General features: G+C 36.4%; 1 protein-coding gene across 1 annotated transcript; it reads right to left on the bottom strand.

The window, feature by feature from the left end:
• Positions 1-1,890: 1,890 nt before the first annotated feature.
• Positions 1,891-23,201, bottom strand: nup133 (nucleoporin 133). The gene is made up of 25 exons (XM_014973708.2): positions 22,890-23,201; positions 21,442-21,557; positions 20,837-20,940; positions 19,783-20,016; positions 19,485-19,655; positions 18,100-18,255; positions 16,970-17,040; positions 16,187-16,334; positions 14,874-15,024; positions 13,941-14,095; positions 12,915-13,006; positions 12,317-12,480; positions 11,137-11,231; positions 10,843-11,067; positions 9,841-9,963; positions 9,098-9,197; positions 8,759-9,013; positions 7,647-7,780; positions 7,153-7,311; positions 6,129-6,264; positions 5,133-5,251; positions 3,663-3,743; positions 3,516-3,580; positions 2,863-2,951; positions 1,891-2,146 (listed from the first exon to the last, which is right to left on the bottom strand). Exons 1-25 carry the CDS (start codon positions 23,015-23,017, stop codon positions 2,010-2,012), a joined length of 3,408 nt encoding a protein of 1,135 aa, XP_014829194.2. The 5' UTR covers positions 23,018-23,201; the 3' UTR covers positions 1,891-2,009.
• Positions 23,202-23,449: the final 248 nt, after the last annotated feature.

A 23,449-nucleotide genomic window follows, 5' to 3' on the forward strand; every position in this document is an offset into this window, starting at 1 on the left:
CCATTAACACACACCTCCCGCCTGCCCCGACTTTACTAAGCAAACTCTTAAAATTACCTGCAATATATATATATGGTGAGAAAATGAATAATTAATTGAAGATTAATTCTTTGATCCAAAGCTAAAAACCGGGTCAACGTTTGTTACCGTTTTAAAACGGTGAGTGCAAAAAATAAAAAGCGCAATGAAGAGGGTGAATTACATTTTTGCACCGAATAACCGAGTGAAATAAACGGTAGCAACGTTGACAGCCTTCCTGTCTGCAGCTAGATAAGCCTCTGTTTATTATTAAAACTGACGGCTCCAGACAGGACAGATGATTCTGCCGTGTTAACTTACCACAGAGATCCCGTCTGTGTGCGTTCAGTTCGGATTCAGACGGCCAGCATCGCCCCGCAGACTGACAGCTATAGAACAGGTGCTGAACTGGTCAAGTTAGCAACAATAACCTAACTTTCATTTCCGGTTTCACAATAAAAGTTCAAATGAACCTGAGCTCGGCCACATCGAGCGAACATGACTAGAAAGTTGGTTTAAGACAAGATTTTAGCAAAATTGAAACGCAGTGATTACATAATAAAGCATTTAATAGACAAGTTGATAGAGTACAGAAATCTTACAGCTCAATTTATTCAGAGCTACAGAACCAAAAGGCTTATTTTGAAAGAATAAACAGCAGCTTCCGTAATTTTTAATGTGCGTTTTCGGTCAAATTCACGAATACAAAGTAAAGATGTTTTGATAACGGATAAAAATGATGCTATGGAAAAGCGAGAATCCAAACAGCGCATGCGTGCTCTCGGTGTGGGTTTTAAATACGCCATGAAAAAACTGATCAGCTGCGCTGATGGAGGTTCTCACGTCTGATATATTAAAGGGGCCATTCCACTAAACTTCTATTTATTGAATTATAATAATAGTTATAATTCAATAAATTATATTATTGACGAGTCAATTTATTTTAGGAACTTTATCATTAAGTGAAACAATCTGTTGAAAGCCTTAATTTCTGGTAACTACAATCATTTTCCACTTACATCAGACTAATACAAAATATTTTTATAAACAGAAATGTGGGCTTAATCAAAAATATGTCTAATACCTACCCGAAGGCAGTTTTAAAAAGATACTTTTAATCTGACAAATGACTCATCAGGATCTTAATTTCTTGGGAATATTTATTATTTAGATAAAGTAGATTCCCCATAAAATTATTTAGAATTGAACATGTTTTTTACATAAAGCCCTAAAAAAATCTATGTAACATTAAATTTGTTTGTTCCATATGTTCTTAAAAAAAAAAAAAGAACACTTTATTCCTAGACTTGAGTCCAAAAAGTTTAGAAATACTGATATAGCACAAAATAAAGTCAATTTACTATTTAACAGGTCTATGAACTCAATCAGAACTGGAAAACCTCAGGGCTGTGTTGTCACACCTTTGAAGTTTAAACTATATACAAACTGCTTAAAGTTTATCTTAAGTTGCAGTTTATTGTGTGAAGAAGCTTAAATGTGGCCTTTTTGTAGAATCAGACACCTAAAATCAGACTTTACTTTTTACTTTAGCTGCTGTGCCTCCGCTAGTCCAGTTTTTAAATTTTTTTCACAGTTGGAAGCCAGAAGGAAACTGTTTTTGAAGCAATGAAAGTAGATCATGTCAGTTCATTTAAAGCTCATTTCATACCTCATTTTGTACATATTAAACATAACTTGTATTAAACTGAGTAAACAATATTTTTTACTCAATTATGTTATTAATTTTGATTCTGCAAGAAAAATATCAGTAAAGTTTAGAAAAGTCAGTTTCAATGCTCTTCTCTGTAAATAATGTTTAATAAATAAATAAAAGGTTGTGTTTTTACATAAAATAAATAAAATAGTAAAGAATCAAGAATTACCAACATATTTATTTAGAAAAACAGCAAAACTCATACAAATCTTGAACATTATTAGAGTGTAAAGCCAAACAGAAGTGCAGAAAGCTTAACTGCAATAAAAAGCAGTCATCACATCTGAGCCTGAAAGTAATGTTCATAGTTGGCTCGAAGGACAAATTCAAAGTAAGGCTTTGATTTCAAAGTGCTCAGCTCGTCCTGTTCCAGCAGCTCTTTCACATCAGGCAGGTAAGTCTGCAGAGGAACACCTGGAAGGAAAGGAGTTTTAGTTAAAGGTTTATCTATAAGAAATCTGCTCAAAGCAGGAAAAGATCAGATTCACACCAAATGTATATATATATATTCATTAGATTGTTCTAATCTATGAATATTTGCATCAAAACTACACATTCAACCCAATACTGCTGCTCTGTAAGTTTAACATGATTAAATCAGAAAGTTTAACACAAAACTTTAAGATTTTACTTAGCTACTTGGCTTAGACAGAATTAAGCAAAGTAAAAATATTGCACAATTCAATAACAATTAAGGAGTACATAATTAACAGTTCAAACTTATTTAAAAATTTGATATATACTAATCTGTGTGTCTGCACATTAAGCTCTGATATGGAGATATATGGATTTACTGTAGTGAATTACCATTTTGAGTAAGAGTTTGTATGTAAACTTATGGGCTGGAGAATTAATACATTTTTAAACACCTTTTGGTTTATTTTACAAATCATTTCGTGTAAAAATGCTCCATTTTTATTTGTGCTTCTTTCCCATGTATTTGTTCTGTTGAACTTTTAATTGGAAGAAAGAAAAAAGAAAGAAAGATAGAAACAGAAAAGGGAAAGAAAACATAAAAAGAGACAAGAGAAAAAAGAAGAGGGAAAGAAATAAAGTGAGAGAAAGAGAAAAGAAAGAAAACAATGAGGAGTTTAGATTTGTTCCCAACATCCAAAGTAAGGATTGAACACCTTCTTGAATGAGTTTAAGGAGGATTTTCACAAAGATGCTGTCTTTAGCTGCTTCCAGAGGATCGTCGCTCCCATCAGCAGAGGACCAGCTGAAAGAAACCAGCGGTAAAGTCACATTCTGTGAAATATTTTACAGAACGACACAGAACTCTATTACCACTAGAGGGCAGTAGAAGGCAGTTGTGACCATAATGCAAGAGTTTCTTTTCATTCTATTTATTTATTGATACGTTAATCTAAAAATAATCTGTGCTGTAATATATCTTATGTTATTGCAATTCAGACAATTAAATCCTTTTCTTATTAAAAATATCAGTTTTTTTTGTATCTTTTAATGCATTTCTATGATTAAAAAAGGGTTAAATTTTAAAAGAAATATCCACAATATGCCAATTTTTATCAGTGTAATTGATTAACTGAGTGAGTAATTGGTATTTTTCTCTCTGCTCTGCATTCATGAAGCATCATTTATTGCGAGTTTAATCAGATGCTGCTGGCTGTTGCTCTGATTACTCAAAATAAATGGACAAAAGTGAAAAAAAAAGTAAGAACAAAAATCTTACTCTACATTATGTGGGCGTCCAAGTAAAGCAAACACCAACTACAACCTCTGATTTAACCTCTCAATAATTTAAACTAAATAAAGATCTTACTCGTCTCTCCTGAGTGCTTTGCTTAAGATTTCACATTTCAGAGAATCGATGTCCACAGAATCCTCCTGAAACAAAATCACAGAAAATCATTTACATGACTGCTGATTCAAAATGGCACCCAGAGGTCCAGCAGAAACAGGACGTTACCTCATCGATGTACTCCAGCAGGTCCAGAGCTTTTTTGAAGTCGTACTCGTTGGCTTGCCTGTTGTCATCGCAGATGTACAGCTGGAGGGAAGGAAATGCTAATCTGTGAAAATTATCTCTCATAATCTGGTGTTTCCCCAACTGGATTACACTTAGTAGAACTATAACACCGGATTCCTACAGTTCTGTGAGCCAACTCATATCTATAAAGTGCATCTGTCTCAACATCCACAGATGGTTTTCAATTTTTTATCCAATTTTTGGATCCAGTCAGTTATATGAGCTTCATTCTGACTTGCGATCTGTTGTTTCACTCTGTTACAGTAATTTAAGCGTCTTGAACATTTACTCACAATAAAAATAAACAAAATGTTGTGTATTTTCTTTAATATTTATATAACACCAACACAAAGTGTTGAATAGGGATGCTTGATAGTTGATCTAAAGCTAACAATCTTATCCATGGACAATTAGTTGATAAGCACCCATTTTCTGAAAAATCTAAGTTTTCTCTTGTATCAAAGGGGCCGACTGTCTTTCCATATATCAAGGGATAATTTTGTCATAAAATACCAAATAACATTTTTTATTATTTTGTGTCCAATGTATTAAATACTGAATAAGTATATTCTGTATTTAATACTGAATATTGTTAAATATTTAGTATTAAATACTGTACCGTCAAATGTTGCTCTTGAATGTATGCAAGAACTTCGCTCTATGAAGTGCATTAGCTCAAAACACCCCGCAAAATCAACCATGATTATTGGCATCATATTTTTTTCCGTTATGTTACAATTTTTCTGCGACATCTTCAAAGCTTTTCATCACATCCTCGCCTTCGTCGCACATAAGCGATTTTTAAATGAGAAGTTGACGCTGCTCTGTAATGAAGCTCGGCTGAATGAGCGCTATTAAGAAAATTAATTATTTCAGAACAACCGTACAAGGTGCATTTTTCATTCTGCGCCATCTCCACCGCTTTTCATCACACCCTCGGCTTGGTAGCAACCATTAAGGCGAAACTTAAGGAGCTTATCGAAGACTAATATTTCAAAAAAGAACCGCATAAAGTGCACTTTTCATCCCACAACGGACTCAGCTTGGACCGTTTCTCTTTCCCGTTATAATGTGCCCCCGCCGCCATTTTAATTCCTGTACCAACGGGATGACCAGCGGCGCCCCCTGCGGGATGGCGGTCAAATTACAACACTGAAATAAGGATAAGCGGACGTAAATAGCCAATCGATTGGAACTAATTTTAATCTAATAAACCATTAGTCGTAAATCAATTAATTGTTTGTGAATCATAAAAAAGTGGAAGCAAAATCAAGTATACATTCAATATGTGTAACAAATTGATAAAAAAAAAAGTGAGGCAGAAACTGGTCAGATTATTCTGTTTAAAGCTTAAAGCTGGTAGGAACCTGATCCTGGATGACAGCTGTGTGATCAGTGTTGTATTTTCACCTGTATGAGGTTGTGAGCGCTGAGCAGAGGCATGGTGTCAGGGTTCTGCTCTTTCTCCTCCAGGAGGCGCTTCGGCAGGGTCTCCTGATGCAGCAGGAAGCGCTCCTGCTCCACAATATCTGAGTCAGGCAGAGACATGGCGCTGTCAGCTACAGCTTAAACGGTTGCAGTGTTTTATTATTACAGCTTGTCTCTAGAAATACAGAAAAATAAACCGTAAAAGTAGGGCTGAAACTGTTAATTATTGATATATTCGTCAACTTATTTCGTAATTGATTTTAACTGGAGAATACAGACTCAAAAAAAGTAATTGGCTGAAAAAACAACTTATTCAGAGCAGTAATTAAGTCAAAACTGTACAAAAAATATATGCATTTTGCATTTCAGGTCTGATTCCAATTCTGTAAGAAATAAATAAAAAATTTTAAGCACATTTTGCTAACCAATATTTAATCAGCTCATCAAAAAAAAGATACAAATAAAATAAAACAAATTAGCCATATACTGTATTGATAAGCAGAAAGAGCAGAGCTTTTCATATGCTGATGTTAGAAGTTTTTTTGAGCTGAATAAGCATTTTTTGCAACAATCAAGTATACACGAAAGAGATGTTTTTAAATGCACTTCTACTACTGTGTAAAATAAGCTCAAGTGGTTAAATGAAAAATCTTCACTTTTTCTTTTCCAAGCAAACATAAGTTTTAAGCATAAAACTTATATTTATAACTGTGTAAATATGCTTTACAGAGTCAGAAAGGTAGATGAACAATTCAACACTGAATATCTATCTTGTTACCAGAAACTGAAACATAAACAAAGAATCTGAAAACTTGCAACTAAGGATCCATCTAATTTGTGCTCACATTAGTTTAGAAGTTACCATAAAGTAACATCACATCAATCTCCCCTGCATTTTATTATGACACAGAACAGCAGAGATGTCAAAACTAAACAGAGTCTTAAACCGTCTGATGAGGGTGGATTTATTTTTTTTACCGTCGACTTGTTTGCTGATCTCATCCTGTGGCAGATCTGAGGCCAGCGCCGTCAGCTTACTGAGAGCCAGCAGAGTCTTCCTCTTCACAAAGTATCGCGTTTCTTTGTTGGCTTGACTGTAGAGAGTCCTGTGGGCCTGCAGGGAGCCAAGTTATAACAACAGATAACGTGAAATATACGCCACTCACAAAAATATTAAAATCAGGGAAGCATCTCATATTGATGTTTCAGGTTTCTCTTACAAATAAATTTCTTTGCAGTGGATTTTACACAATGTGCGTTGATTTGCTGTTTTCTGTTTTAGAATATCTGTTGTCTTTTTAGGTCCTTATAGCATAAGCACTTTTCTCTAGATGGGCTTTTATAAATAATGTCTGAAAAGTATTAGGAAGTGAAATATTGACACTAATGTAAAACTATAAAACGTATTGAGGTTTATAGCTATTAACTTTAATGAATTTCATAAGTATAACCATAAGTTTACAAAAAAGGCATCTGTATGTCTTATTTACTTTTAATGTTTTTATTTTATTGTTATTTAGTGTCTTGATTTCTGTCCCACTGCACAGCACTTTAGGTAAACATTTTATTTTTTAAATATGTGTTATAAATCGGATTGGATTGATAAAGTCTGGAATATTTGGTTTTTCTACAGCTGAACTTAATGTGACCATCTCAAAATATTTTAATGCACATGATCAACTTGATAATGTTTCAGAAATTTTCACACAACTTGATGTTCAACAAGGAACTGATTCCAATATATTGGAATCCTAACACTGAAAACAGCTTCAAAACCTTAATGTGGTTATTAATTGAAGGAACGTAAGCACATTTTTCCAAACAATAAACTCATTTACAAACTCGTTTTCACTTGACTTGAAATTTAGCAAAAAAAAAATATTTTCTTCTTTTAAACTGGAAAACCAAAGTTTATACATGCGTTTAAAGCCAGATGAACGCCGTTCCTAGCTCAAATCAAACAGAGTTGGTTGATTGAACAGGTTTGTGTTGGTGTGCATACGTTCTGGAAGTCGTTGATGCAGATGTGGTGCAGCCAGCTCAGGTGTTGGTGAGACTGCAGGAAGCTGGCCAGCTGCTGGTGCTGCGCGGCGGGTTGGGCCAGCAGCTTCCCCCGCTTCCCTTTCTCCATGTACCAACGAAACAGGAAGTCAGAGAAGTTCTAGAAAAAAACAGAACGAAACAAAGGAAGAGTTTGTTCACGTGAGCAGGATTTGGTTTTTAATGTTTGTCGTTAGATGTTGTTTGTTTCAGAAATGAGCCATTCTTCAGACAGAGTTCATTTTCATTTCCAAAAGAGAGAGAAAAAAATTATATATACATGTTCAAATATACTCTTAGAAAGGTAATTTAAGAAGACATTATTAAGTGGGCAATGATGTACGGATTAAGACATTTCTGAGTGTTTTATTGTTCAACGCAACTACAAACCGTTCCATATTAAATAATAAAGGACTCTCTGGTTTGGTATCTGCTGGTTCTGTACCGGTTCTGTACCTGGTCAGCGAACTTGGCCATGTAATGCTGCAGGCGGTTCTGGTTGTCGGTTTGCTCACACATCTGGACCAGGATGTCGAAGTCGCAGTACTTCTCTGCCAGCGCCGCGACCCACTGGTACTGACCAAGCTCCACTGCAACACACATCATCCATATGGAGGAACAAAAGGGACAAAATTAAATGCATACTCAAAGCATTAGAAGTACCATAAAATAAATGTTTTATTAAATGCTTAAATAATTTGTTTAATAGAGAAGTAATTTAATAAATATTTACTTAAATTATTAAAATAAAAGTTTATAATAATCAATGCAGATAGCTAAATGTATAATTATTTCATGGTCTCTTTAGCCTTTAATCTTTTCCAACATAAAACCCAAGTAAGGTGTCCAAAGTGCGGCCCGGGGGCCCATTAGTGGCCTTCTGAAGGATTTTGGGAAGACGAAACATTTTTATGTTTTATGGGAACTTCTTTTTTTTTTTCTCCAAATATTAAGTACAAAAAAATACATTCTTATTTAGTAGCAAAGTTTTTCCATCAATCTTAATTTTGACAAACATTGCCCTAGTTTTCTTAAAAAGAAATATTACTTCTCCAATCAAATAAGAAAACAATTGAACCCAAAAACTGAATATGTAAAATAATACATTTTACAGTGCTTTCAACTTGGGGCTGAAAAATGTATCACAATATAAATGTTTCATATCAGTTGATGTTAATAATTACTGATACGTGTTCTTATTGTTTTAAATATCTGAAACTCTGCCAAACAGGTGACCTTTCCTGTTTTACCAACAGTTTTCCATCCACATTGTTGTTTTTAGGCACTTAAAAGTGGCTGAACCTTAAAGCTGCAGCAGTTACTCAGCAGGTTGTTGCTAGGCAACCACAGAATGAGCGAGTTGCTAGGCAACCAAAGAATGAAGGAGTTAGCTGATTCCACCAACATTTGTTTAGCTGAATAATAAATATTCTGTCTGACCACATCTATTGCGATAGATATCGTTATTGATTTATTGTCCAGCCCTGTTTCAACTCAACGACTCGAAGGCACAAAGTTTGGGCGCCTCTGATGTAAGAGATTAGCAAAGCTTAGCATCTTCCACTCACACAGAGGGCTGAGCAGCTCTGAGCGCAGCTGGCTGTACTCCATCTCCAGGCCGTCGTAGCGCTCTTGTTGGGCCCTCAGCTTCTGCAGGGAGGACAGCTGGGCCACATAGCCACCCAGGTGGATGTCCAACAGTGCCACCAGCTGCTCACAGAGGGCGCTGCGCAACTCTGAGTCGGCGTGAGGGTAGACGGAGTGCAGGATGATTTCATGCTGGTGAGAAAGGACGGTGCGAACGCCTCCTACACCGCCTGAAGCTGGAGGGAACGGGGTGGGGGGGAAACTGTTCAATATTTAATTATTGTTTAACGTTAAATCAATACGTCGCTCTGGTATTTTACCCGTCCATGGAATATATTCCGGCTCTGCAGCTGCATTTTCTGAAGCTCTGTACATGGAGGCTTTCGTCTCTCTGTACTGACCTGCAGCCTGAAGCATGTCCTGCACACAGACCACAAGTTTTCTGATTTATATTTTTGCATAAAGAACAAATGTGTCAATGGTGCAATGATGTTGGGCATAAATATTAGCTACAAGCTGCAAATTTTCAGGCTCAAAGAACACAAAATAGCTCCATTTATGGAGTTTTTGCTATGCAAAAAATCTCCATAAATATTTCCCATTTAGTCTAGAATTTGTTCAATTTGTTCACTTTTCATATATTTGCTCTACTTTTAAAAAGGATTTAAAAAGGTAAAGCGGTAAAGGCTTAACTGCGCATGGGAACTCAGAGCGGGCTTTAACCTTTGACCTTCGGTAATGGCGTTCGAGCTAAGAGGTCGAAATTTCACCCCTAAATTCAAATGAATATTTAACACTAGAACTTCAAGGCATTTTAAATATTCAAAAATAAATAAACAAAACAAGAGAAACAACAAATAAAACGAGATATGGATCTTTAAAAAAAAAGGAATATTTTGAGACCAAAGCACCAGACTGAAGTTTAATCATCCAGAAAGAGAGAAAAGAGAAAAACAATAAATCATGCAAACGGAAATTATTGATTTCATTTTTATTTATCATGTGATTAATGGATTTATTACTCATTGTGACAGGCCCAGCTGTGAACTAGTGACACGTTTACCTTGAGTATGTTGTTAACTGTGAGCACAACGTCAGCCCACTGCTCCGAGTCGACCGGGTTCTCCTTCAGGATCCGCTCCTCCTCCTCCACCAGACAGTCGAACAACAAGGAGATCTGAGACACCTGCGGAAAAACGCTACATCAGGGCTGTCCAATCTTTTAGCCGTGGGCCAAAACTGTAGACTCAAAAGTAAGGACGGGCCAAAAAAATAAACCAACCTAAAACAACCAAATAAAGTGGCCCAATATTTACTGTAGGTCCAAATCCTGAAAGGGATTTTTACAGATGGAAAAAAGGAAAACATTTTCCCCAAAAACTCAGAAATTTAGTGACTAAAATCAGAAATTTTCTGGAAAACTTGGAAATTTTGTTTTTGTAGAAAATTTCTGATATGGATCTGAAAATGAGATTTTTTTTTCTACCAAATTTTCTTTCTGAGATTACTCTCAAAAGTTCTGCGTTTCTTGACAGATTTTTTTTTCTTCAACAAAAGTGCTAGTGCGCCGTAGCAGATTTTGCATATTTGCTGTACTAACAGAAAGACTTTTAGTTTTCAGTTTCTTTTGGGCTTGACTGAATAAATTTTCAGTAATGATAACAGGATTTGGGTCTCTTTGTTTCAAAACGCTTGCTCTATTTAGCCAAATTTAGGAAAGAATAAAAGATAATTCTGGGTGTAGCAAAGTTGTTTTTTGAGTAAAACTCTTGGTTTCACCTTTTCTTAAAACTTGGTTATAAAAACACAAATACTTTGTGTCGTACTTTACATGTTTCTGTGTAAAAAGAAAATGATGTTGGTAACAATTTTTCCGCTGGTTACAAATTAAAACTCTCCGTCTGCATCTACGGGACAAATTTGAATCATTTTTGAATTGCAGTCAGGCGCCACACAAAATCAGTCCAAGGGCTACAAACGGCCCCCGGGCCTCACTTTGGGCACCCCTGCGCTACATCATTTACACATCATCCGGCTGCCAAACAGCAGCTCCTCAGACACACACCTCCCTGAAGAAGACGTCGGCCGCCGTGAGGCTGGGCGGCACGGCGGTGTTGCTCCGCTGCAGAGCGACGTTGATGGCCCGGTTCACCAGCTCGGCGTGTTTGTTGTGGTGGTTCTTCAGCACCATGGCCGCCTGCAGCTTCTCAGCGTGCTCGCACAACAGCAGGCGGGTTGCCATGGGAGACGACCTCACCGTCACCTGGCTGAGCCGGTCCAGTAGCCCCATCTGATCCGGAGGTCAAAGGTGAGACGTGAAGAAACCCAACATGGAAGAGGAGGAACGGCGTGAGGATACCTGGAGCAGGAAGTCCATGAAGCAACAGTGAGCCTTCATCTTGTCCTCCAGCTGGTGGAGGATGATGAGGGACGTGAGAGGAAAACCGGCACTCTCTGAAATAACCAAAGAAAAAATGAAACTCAAGTTATTATCTTTGGACCTAAAGAAGATCCATCTTAAGCTTCAGTTATTAAAGCTGGAAACCAAAGATCAGGCCTGAAATCTGGGTGAAGGACCTGAACCTTCAGAGTCACATAAAGACAGTTACAAAGTCGGCCTTCTATCACTTGAAGACTGTCTCTACGATTAGAGGACTAATGTCCCAACTAAATCTGGAGAAACTCATCTATGTGTTTATCTTTAGTCAGACTGATTTCTGCAGCAGCGTCTTCACAGGTCTGCCTAAAAAAATTCTAACAAACGGCTGCAGCTGATCCAGAACACTGCTGCTAAAACAAAATGCTTTTGTTAGTTTATAAATGCATTAAAAACCTTCCTGACTATTCTGGTCTTCTGGTTCTGGTCTACTCCATCTATGTTTCCATTGACCATATAATTGACTTCATGGAAATGCAGCAATTTTGAGAAAAACTTTGGATAAAAAGTTTTAGTGATTTTTTTGGGGCTGTATTGAAATTACTGTATTTCGTAAAACTACAATAGAAAATTTTTTTTTGTATTACACGAGTTGTGATAATCAGCTGGAAGTTACTACTGGAGGAAATGACAAAAAAGGCAACAGGAAGTAGTTGGAGGATGATGGCACTGGATGTTTCTTAATGACTTATTGCACAAACAAACTAATTCACTTGTGATTTTTCTTGCGTTTCTTATTTGATGGAAACACTGCAATTGAGAAATTGTGTGTTTTTGACATTAACGAAATATCGACAAAAGTTTTGATTCCCCAGAATCAGACCCAAACATGGAGAAGCACAACTCACTTTTTATCCTCCTCTAATCTGGAACAAACTTCCAGAAAACTGCAAAACTGCTGAAACACGGAGTATCTTTAAATCAAGGCTAAAAACCCAGCTGATTAGAGCTGCCTTTGATTAGCAGTACATGCAACACTGATCAACATATTTGATGTAGTTGCTGAATGAATTTGGTGATGGTGTTTCACTAAATGTAATGTGTAGCGCTTGTTTAATAATTAGGACCGTATGAAGTTTTTAAGATGTAAAGCACGCCTCACCGCCGAGGACAGACTCGGCCCAGCGAGGGTCTGACGCCGGGTAATCGTCCACCAGTTCCAGGTTGATCTGAACCACAACGCCGTCCAGCTCAGCTCCTTCCTCTCCATCAGCGTCGGCAGGAAACAGGTCGTCTGTGACCGTCTGAGCGCCAACCAGGTCGTTACTGAGCAAGAAGGAAAACACAGGAATCACAGTAATACTCAATTATAACTGCAGTTTTTTTTTATTTTAAAGCAGGTCCATGTTGATGTTGATTACTGCAGTGAATACCAAAATCTAAAGAAATTAGCTGGAGAATACTAACAAGGGTTTGGTCAATTTAAAATATTTGTATAAAATAAACTTCTGTGTTTAAATGACAAAATATTCAGAATGTATAATTTTTTAAAATTCAATTAATTGGATGCACAAAATAAAGAAAAGTTCACCGTTGTCCTCACTGTCTGAAGTTAAATCAGTTAAAATGATCAAAATTATTTCTTATTTGCTAAATGTCACAATATTGCAAGAACTAATTTGTCACAAGTGAAGTTTCATTTTGTCAGTCTATACTAGATGCATGAAAAGGTAAGAAATGGTTGTTTTGTAGCGACATACCGGCAGAACTGGAGGAAAGCAGCCTTCAGCAGTTTGGTTTTGTCTTCCTGAGCAATGGGCTCTGATCTGGTTGGTGTTTCCATGGCAGAAATCTGGAAAAACAAAAAATATCAAGAAAGTGATTAAATGATTCAATGCAAATTCTTTGCTTCAGGTTTAACTGCTTCTAATCAGTGTTTCACATCTCAAACTGTGACTTAGAAGGTTTGTTTGGTGGCTCACAGAACCTGAACATATTTGTGCATAAATAAATCGGAATTATTATTTCTTTCATTATTGTGAATTTTAGCAAGTAGAAATAATTTTGGTAATTCCAGCTGACCTAAAATAAGACAGGGAAAAGGCAGAGGAGATAAATCTTTTCACAGATTATTTATCTCATGTTCAGTCCTGTCATAATAAGAAAGAAATCAATTAATCAAATGATTAAATTAAAACTGACTCAATTATTTCCATTTGCATAATTAATTGTTTTTCTCTTTTCTACCAAAAACTAGATAATAAAAGTCTTCAGTCTGGTGGTTTGGTCTCAACTAGCTGCTTATTTTGAAGGACAATTTTGTTTACAGGTACTACATAAGTCATGTTATTTGTCGTTTCTGTTGTTTTGTTTATTTTGGATATTTAAAATGTCTTCCAGTTCCAGTGTTAAATGTTTATTAGAATTTAAAGTTTATTGATCTTTGACAATGTGTCCTTCCATTGTTAAGCCATTATTACCATTATATTTGAATATGGTCTCAAAACAACAATATTATCGTTTATCGCAATAACTTTTGGGACAATTTATCGTCCAGCAAAATTTGTTGTTGTGGTGGTTATGTTATACTATCATGTCATGGTGATAGTTTTAAACTAGTAAAAAAATATTTTTATAAAAGTTACATAGTTACATACTACGGCTTTAAGCCAAGTACAAAACCTCCAGAAGAATAAAGTAGCATGCTGCAACTGAATTAGACGCGCCCTTCCTTGGTGTAAACCTTCAGAGGTATCGATCATCGGATTGCGTTTTGGTCGTTTTACCTCGGGCGCTGCAGCCAGCGAGGAGCACAGTGAGTCCTCCATGGTCTCTGGTAGGATGGAGGCGCTCTCTCTGGCCACCACAGCTACCAATCCACTGTTCTGGGAGAAAAACACCGGCAGGTTGGAGCAGCAGCCTCCTCCACGTATGCCATCACCTGAACAGACACACACATTTGTTTGCTTACACTTAAACCCCACAGTGATGCCTTTCCCTACACTTGTCACATCACTTGTCTTTTCCAGTGGCCATTGTATGGCTCATACAACGCTAAAACCGGCTGACCAAAAGAGCTGGACCAAAATGAGCTGGAGCTCAGCTTAGGTTGCTAGGCAACGGGTTTGGCTTGGCTGGGGTTGCTAGGTAACTGTGCAGTGCATGTTGAATGTGACTTAATAATAAGGAGTTTTTTCAAATGGCTCATTTTCCACAAAAAACGTTAACATATGTCCAGAAAATGTCTAGGTGCATTTTCTTAAGGACTTGGGCGTTTATTTTTAGAAGCAACAAAAACCCAAATAGAAAAACAAAAACATGCTAACCGCAAATTTTCCATACCAGTTCCCCTGTAAGTCTCTTTTATGTTACCTTGTTGGAGGTGAGAAACAACACAAACTCAAATCGTGATCAAAACAAGTATGTTTTTAACAACTTCGCTTTATCTGAACATTTATATCTGTACTTCTGTCTGTATGCTAATGGGAGTGATAATTACAAAGAAATGTTAAAAAAATAAATATTTTATATAATACTCTGCAGAGTAGATAATTTAATATTTTAATAAGCTCTCATTAGTCTGTCTTCTAATAATGTCATAAAACCCAAAACAAAGCAAAAATATCATCAATATTCTTTCCTTCTAAAATTTAACATTTTTCAGCTGGATGATTTTTTTTTAATAAGTTTATATAAGAGGGGAAAGAAATGAGTGTTACCTGGTGAATTGAAGCTAATTTTCTCATCTGGTAGCGCTGCCCTGCTGGTGCCCGTTGAGCAGGCCGACACCATCTCCTTGTTGTACAGGACGGCGGTGGTACCAGGTGGATCGGGCAGCACAAAGCGTGTGGCCTGCAGCTCGTCCTCGCTCTGATGGAACCAAAAATGGAGTTAAGAATAAACGGAACGCCTTTAAACGTAAACTATTATTTCAAAATGTGTTTTACCCCGTTATAAAGAGCTCATCCAGAGAGAATAAAACCCAGGCTGGGCAATAAGGTTGAGAAACTAATCACAATACAAGCATTTCATATCAGTCTTTAGATAATTATTAATTAGTATCTTGTTTTAAATACCTGAATATCGCTAAACTGGTGGTGTGATCTTTCCTGTTTTATCCACAGTTTTCACTCCACATCCTTGTTTTTTTTAGGCAGTTATGAGTCACAGTGGCCAAACCTGAAACTTCTGCTGTGCCAGTTACTTGTTGCTAAGTAACCAAAGAGTGAGCAAGTTACTCGTTGCTAGGTAACCAAAGAGTGAGCTAGCTGATTCCACCAACTGACTTTATTTCAAACAAATAACATTACAGAGAAGGTCTTTTAACACAGTGATAAATATCACAAATCCACAATAAAAATAAAAAACAACCAGACATTGACAATATTGGTTTCAAGGTCTTGCAATCTACAAAGTATAATAAATAAAGTAACAAGCAAAAGTTAGATAAATTTATACATAAATGGGTACTATTTTAACAAAGTGTCAAAAACACATTCAAATACGTATAATAAAACTTATCAGCAAGATATAGAAGCTAGTTTTAAGTAAATAATTCCTTGATATTGATGAAAAATTATCTGTTCAATTGGCAGATTATTTCACTTATAACATGGGGAAATTGTCTTGTTATAAGTAAATTTATTTGCCAGTTGAACTAGTACTTTTTCACAAATATTAAAGAATTTTTTAACTTAAAACAAGCTCTTATATCTTGATGCAAAGATACTTTTAAGTTAGTTTTGTCTTGTCTTATTTGTCTTATTAATTAAATGTAATAAGATATTTTCACAAGAATGAGATTTGGTGATTTTGCAGTGAATAAGGTTGAGAAATGTGTATTTTTAGATATTTTATGATACATTTGTATCTGCTTGTAATGTTTTCCATCTTTTTTTAGGCTTTTCTCTTTTATTACTATAAAAGTCTCAGAATATTAACATCAGAGTGGAAGATTATCATTTTAAAATTGATTTTCCCTGAATATAAAAACTAAGTTTTTGAAGCATGCCGGAGCTGGATGGGCACTGACCTGGAATGGACAGCTGTACTTGGTCACTTCCACGGTGAACTGGTCGGAGATTGTGTCTCCGGTCTCCTGCAGGGTGATCAGGCAGAAATAAGCCAGGCAGGGCGAATCTGATGGATGCCAGGCTGCAGCCAAAACCACCAGGCCGAGTCTGGAGGCACACACAACAGAGTCTGGGATTTAGACATCATACGGTGGGCACAGAGATCAAATTACTCCTGCTCTTTCTGAAACTACAGGAAGGCATCACAACATGGCTCCTCTATTAACCCTTTAACAACATTTTTATCTGTTTCAATGAGAAGCAGCTTGTGCAATGAGCTTAGCTGATGCTCAGCTTCAAAAGGTGTTTGCTAATTGCTGCTGGCTAGTCTGAAGGAGCTGAATGGGGGAGTCGCAGAAGCTTGGAAATTATATTTACAAAAGAATCTGCTAAAATCTGCTTTTAAAACTGATTAAATTCAGTATTCACTGAATAGGAAACAGACATTAATGCTCTAAGAAACATATTAATGCTGTATTTCTGAATCACACAACATGCTTTCTTGTCTTTATAATAACCAGGTTAACACTTATTTATTCTTTCCCTTCATATTTCCTCTCTTATCATCTAGTTTGCAAGAAACTCTTGCATTAAGGTGATTGTGTCAGTGTGTACTGCTCTGGTTTTGCTCTTTAGCTGCAGTTTAATCAACATAAATCACAATAAAGTTGGACTGAAATGATTTCTTATCATCAGTGTGACATTTTTCATTCACTTTCAGACGGAAAGACAAAACCACTCACTGGCCCGACTTCATATCCAGGTATGTGACGTTCGCTCCCTCCTTCAGCTCCTCATAGTTGCTCTCTGACCCCTGGAGAAAAAAGTTCAGTCTCATTTTCTGGAAAATCAATGTTTGCTGTAATTATGCAGATTCCTATAACAGAAGTATTTAGCAGTTTTATTAAAGCCTTAGTTTTGAGTAAGGCTGGGCGATAAATCTATATTATTAATTAAATTTTTGGCCTTTGAAAATTAAATTTTGAGAAAATCGAGATTATTTTTCACCAGTTCAGTCTTTGAGTTTCCATATTTCAGAGAGATGTCAGCCGCCATCTTGATTTACAATTTCTATCTATTTAGACTTTGAATATTAGGGCTAGGCTAGGATTTTATTTTTTGAAATGATTAGAATAAATTTATAAAAGAAGAATGAAGAAGAAATATTACAATAACTCTGGACATGGGAAATAACCAAAATGCATAATATTGAGAATCTCCTGAAGTTAAACTAAGATAAAGAAATACTTAATCGTTTGACACCTCTGCAATCACATTATTATCGGTAGCAGGACTTTGAAATTATTGAGCAACAACTAAGTCTATTTTGAAAAACAAAAAAACAAAAAAACTGATCTGGTCATGTCAGATCTTGATAAATCTACAATTATTTTATTTAAAACAACTTCTCTCTTAATTTTAAGACTTCTTCTGGTAAAACTGCATCTTTATTCTGCTAATATTATGATTATATTCAGCTGCCACGGACCACAAATCTGGAACAAACTTTCAGAAAACTGAAAAACGGCTGAAACACTGAGTTCCTTTAAATCAAGACTAAAAACCATCTGTTCAGAGTTTATTCTGAACCATAACAAATGAAACACTGGCCAACATATTTGAAACTTGTCAAAATGTAATGGTTGTTTCTGGTTTTCTCAATTGTGAGTTGTAATACTCCATCCTACAACTCACAGATGGGTTGACTAAAATTAAAGCCAATTTTTTAAATATATTTATTGTCTTTTCTTTTTAGAAAAGAATACAAAAGACAGCCGTAGTTTCTACGGTCCCAGTTGGATTCCTGACCCCAGCAGTAGTTTGAATCTGCTTTCAGCCATCTCACTGTGACACATGCTGCCTTCTTACTGACCCAGATCGAATCCACGATGCTCTCAGTCAGAGCTTTCCTGGTGTCCCAGCTGAAGATCTGGTGCTCTGTGCTGTCGTCCACTTCCCATTTGCTCACAGTGGAACTGGTCAGCGAGTACAAGCAGCTGGTTCCCTCCACCCACAGGACGCTGTGGAGCTGCAGAGACATGTAGAGGATGATCAGGTCAACTACTGATGCTGGACAGGTTTTTGGGAGTTTTCAAGGTTTTTCCAGACCCAGAGTATTTGTCTGCATTTGCAACAACATTTTGAAACTTTACTTTTTGAAACTTTACTTTAGACTTTGTTGACACAGCAGGTATTGATGCTCAATTCAGAATTTTTGCTGAAATCTGTTTTTTTGTGTGTGTGTGTGTGTGTGTGTGTGTGTGTGTGTGTGTGTGTGTGTGTGTGTGTGTGTGTGCGTTTGTTTGTAATACCTTGTGGAGACGATTTTCCTGACATATACTACATTGTGGGGACCAATTGCTCCTTGTGGGGACCGGAGCCTGGTCCCCACCAGGGGAAGCCCTGTTTTTGGGTCAGGGGTCAGAGTTAGGACTAAGGTATGAATTGAGTTTTGGTTAGGGTTAGGTATGTGATGGTTAGGCTTAGGAAAAGGGTAAAGGTAAGGTTTAGGCTGTAGAAATGAATGGAAGTCAATGGAAAGTCCCCACAAAGATAGCAACACAAACGTGTGTGTGTGTGTGTGTGTGTGTGTGTGTGTGTGTGTGTGTGTGTAGGCCTGTCACTATAACAAATTTTGCTGGACAATACATTTTCCCAGACGTTATTGTGATAAACGATAATATTGTAGTTATGAGATCATTTTCAAGTGATATAATGTTAATGGCATAATAAGATTTCCTCAAGGATCAACAAACTTTAAATTCTAATGAACATTTAATACAGGAACTAGAAGACATTTTAAATATACAAAATAAATAAAACAACAGAAACAAAAAATAAAATGAATTATTTAAAAGTGATCTTCAATAAAATGTCTAGTTGAGACCAAAACACCAGATTGAAGATTTTTGTCATCCAGGTTGTGGTAGAAAGAGAAAAACAATAAATCATGCAAATAGAAATGATTGAGTTTGTTTTAATTTAATTGATTTGTTACTTATTGCGACAGGCCTACGTCGTCATTCATCCTACTAATTTATCTTGCTACCTTTCTTTTATATGTTGAGGTTTGTACACATTTAAATAAAAAATAAAATAAAGAAAACTATAATAAAAAGTTTAGAATAAACTGGAACATCAAAAATGTCTAAAACATAAAGAATCCAGCTCATCTAATGTTCTTTTCTTTGGGGTGTAAAATATCTTGTTGTTCTCCATTGAGCTGGAATTGCCAGCTGTTAGAAGAATATAACTCACCTCGTCGGTAGCTGGAGGGGACAGGATACCGAACAGACTGGACACACGGCGCCCGATCCCGGACAGAACTCCCTGACCCTGCTGCAGGGCTCGGTACTGCAGCTTCCCTGAAGAGTCCGCGCTCGCTCTCAGCAGCTGATTCTTCACAGACGATAAAACGAAGCTTCGACCCTTAGAGAGAGAAAAGAGGAAAAAATTAAAACAGCAGCAGGAGGATAGAAACCATCACAAGGGTTAAAAACAATATTTCTGTCAAGATAAATACAAAAATGTCAAACTCTTTCAGATTTTTACTAACTCTGAGTGCAACAACGAAGTTGCAGAGATCTCCCAGGTTCACGTCCGACTCTGTGTAGGTCCCCTCATGTGCCAGACTCGGCCAGAAGCGAGCCGTTCCTTCTGCAGCCACGGTGAGGACGGAGACGGACTGAACGCTGGCCGTCCTGAGAGGAGCGGCCGACGTCAGAGCTACCAGGTCGGCCGTGTAGGTGAACTCACTGCTGGGCAGCTGCAGTTCTTTGCAAACAGACAGCTGCAGCAAAACACACGTTTTATTTGCATTCAAACTAAAAAAAAGACTTCATTTATTCTACATCAGAAACTATTTATAAAGTATTCATTTTCAACAGATCATATTTTATGCAGATTTGTAGGGCTGTATGAAATGGCTTCAAAATAAAAGCTCATATTCTTTCATCCTAGATCTGATTTTTATCGTTTTTTTGCTAGCTTTTGTTTCTGAATACAAAATTACAAAAAAAATATTTTCAATACAAGATCCAATTTTATATAAAAAAAGAAAATTCCAGCTTTTTTCTAAAAAAGAAAATATTTTTAAAAAATGGACTTTATTTCAACCACTACAGTGGAGTATTAGAGCCAGGCTACAAGATTATAATCAAAATATTAGCAGAATAAAGATCCAATTTTACCAGTAAAAAAAGTCTCAAAATTACAAAAACAAAACTTGTTTTATTGAGGAAAAAAGCTTTATCGGATTAGCAGCTCAGTTTGTGTAGATCTTTTTTCACAGTTGTTTGCAATAGTTTCAAAATTCTGCTACTAATAATAATGTGATGCTAATGTGCTAAAAGATTAAGTATTTCTATAAAGTATCAATATAAAGTATAACTTCACAAGATGCTCAACATTCATCAATTTAATTTTTTTGGTATTTTTCATGCAGGAGTTATCATTAAATTACTACTTTATTCTTCTAATATTCTCATTAACAAAAATATATATATATCTTAACCTGGATATAATATTCACAGAGCTGCCCTGAAACCAAAAATACAAATTATCAATAAAATTGATTTATTGCCCTGCCCTACTGATCTGGTTTATCGTACCTTAGCTACAGCAGTCTGGCAGATCTTCCAGATTATTAGCCTCTCTCCACAAACCATCCAGGCCCAGCCACTCTCGTTCACCTTTACTGAGATCGGGTCCTCAGCTAGAAGAACCAGAAACAATTTAGAAAACAATAGTGGTGCAGATCAAGCATGGAGAAAAATAAAACTTTAATATTTCCCCTGTTTATTAGCACACCAAACTGAAAATGTGTATTTATTTCAGCATGTAAATGCATCAATGTTTTGTACATTTATTTGGTGAACTAATACAAAACTTAAAAACATTTCTGAGAGAGAAATTAAAAATAGTTCAAAGTAGAAATCGCTAAGTGACACGTTAAAGTAATTAGCAAGTAATCTTAAATATCTCTAATTAACATTTAGAAATGTTAATGCATAAATATCTGACATATTCTGGCATTATTGTGACATTTAACAAATACAAATAATTTTAGTAATTCTAGCTGACATAAAAAAAAGTTTGGTCTAATTTCACTACAGACGGTGAGAAAAAAAACAAGGTGTATGTAAACTTCTGGCTTTAACTATAGATAGAGCATTCCTGTTTCTTTCCCTCCAATCAGAGATGAGGCTTTTCTCACCTTCAGCCATGGTGAGAGCCTCCATCACTTTGACAGGCAGCGATGAACCAAACGTCTGAACGTCGTAGTATACTGTCTCAGTGACGGTGTGGTTCTGCACTCGAGTGGGTGTCGACCTGACGAGGAGAGATTACACACATCAGGACTGGATTTTTAGCATAATCAGCAAAATAATAACATAAAGTGTTAGTTTATGATAAAATGTGGATTTTAACCATTTGCAGAGGACAGAAGGAAAAGTGTTGACTGAGCTGGACCGCCATTTTTAACTAAAATGCAGCACCAAAGTTTGAGATCTCTTGCATATTCCTTTGCTCTTGTGGAAAAAATTAATTTCCAAGCACTGTTAGATGAAATCACTCTTGTCAGGTTTATTTGTATACTGTGGACAATGCAGAGAACTTGTAAGACAATCAATAATGAAGAAGTTCCGAATTACAAAAATCTATAGGCAGAGTCAACACATTGGTTTTATACCAAGGATAAGGGATCCATGCAGCTACAGAAAAAAAAACTCCCGACTTTGTGTGTGTATCCCAAACAGGTTCTTTTGGTGAGAGTTCACAAATATTTAATTTAACACGATCAGCAGATGTTAACACATTTCAATGTAGCTGCACAAATTTAACCAATTTCATAAGCAAGATCCACCAGATCATTTTTTTAGAGATTTATTATTAGTAGCCCTGTAGCAATAAGCCACAGGGCTACTAATAATGAATAATAAATTTCCCAGGTCCCCCTTGAAAATGAGATCTGGATCTCAATGGGGTTTACCTGGTTAAATAAAGGAAATTTTTAAAAAAAAGCAATAACTCAATTTATAATATGATAAATCAAAACTAACTCAATAATTTCCATTTGCATGATTTGTTGTTTTTCACTTTTCTCTCATTCTACCAAAATCTGGGTGACAAAAGTCTTCAGTCTGGTGTTTTGGTCTCAATTGGCTCATTTTTTAAAGGACAATTTAAATTGCCTACCAGTTCCAGAGTTAAATGTTCATTTGAATTTAAAGTTTATTAACCTTTGAGAATGTGTTTTTGCATTATTACATCATTACTATTATATTACTTGAAAATGGTCTCAAAACAACAATTTTATCATTTATCGCAATAACGTCTGGAACAATTTATCGTCCAGAAAAAAAAATGTTATCGTGAACGGCCTTCTTGTTAGTCCTCTGCATTAGTATTCTAGAATGGCTGCAAAAGCCAATGATTTTATACGGTAAACTTTAATATGCATAAATGCCAAAATTCCAGCAAAAAAAAAAAAGGCTTTTATAGTGTTTTAAAAGCAGGCAACTCTATATGATTGCATGTGCTTTTTGTTTACTCGATTTCCGTTGGGAACAAAGACATATAAGTGTGTTGTTGTTTTTTTTTTACTTTAAAGAGGAAATATAAAACTACAACAAAGCCTGTGTTCAGTGTGCGTCCACTTACCTCGCAGTCATAGGCGTCCTGCGCGGGGAAAACATAAGCCCACCACCCGACCCAGAGACGCTCTTTCTCCCGGTAGCTCTGCTCTGCTGCCTGCGGCCAGAGCCCGGGGCGGTGCGGGGGCTAAACATGCCTGCGCCTGGACTCCGAACTGTTCAATAGTTTATAAAGAGCTCCGATTATCAACACACAAAACAGCACACCGAATAAATCCACACCAAACGGTGGAAATGATCAATTTAGCTGCTACTCAACACAGCACTCTCCAAACAACGCGCGGTTCAGTCGCGATGATTGAACGTCATCACTCAACAACCACGTGACCAGAACAGAACTCAAATCATCATATGCATCCTTCCACGGCCCTCTAGTGGCCGTGGAAGGAGTTGATTTCTCGCAACAGAGAATGTTGACAAAGAATCAAACTAGAATACCATTAAAATGTTGTTGCAATACGTGTTTTTTTTAAATAAATGAATTCGTGCTCTTTGCGTCATTACACGTTTCAAATATAATCAAAAAATTAACTTAACTGAGTAATTCAATTTAAAACTACAGCTGGA

This window comes from Poecilia mexicana, unplaced genomic scaffold (genome assembly GCF_051168715.1).
Source record: "Poecilia mexicana isolate PSO_F unplaced genomic scaffold, ASM5116871v1 scaffold_1, whole genome shotgun sequence".
Classification (NCBI taxonomy): Eukaryota; Metazoa; Chordata; class Actinopteri; order Cyprinodontiformes; family Poeciliidae; genus Poecilia; species Poecilia mexicana.

What these genes read in the sequence shown, in the direction of transcription:
- nup133 (XM_014973708.2), bottom strand. Translation starts at nt 23,017, where the DNA reads ATGTTTAGCCCCCGCACCGCCCCGGGCTCTGGCCGCAGGCAGCAGAGC. An exon ending in AATTAGCTTCAATTCACCAG is followed by an intron (nt 14,096 to 14,873) that starts GTAACACTCATT and finishes GTGTCTGTTCAG; the next exon opens with GTGATGGCATACGTGGAGGA. An exon ending in CAGTTAACAACATACTCAAG is followed by an intron (nt 9,198 to 9,840) that starts GTAAACGTGTCA and finishes GTCTGTGTGCAG; the next exon opens with GACATGCTTCAGGCTGCAGG.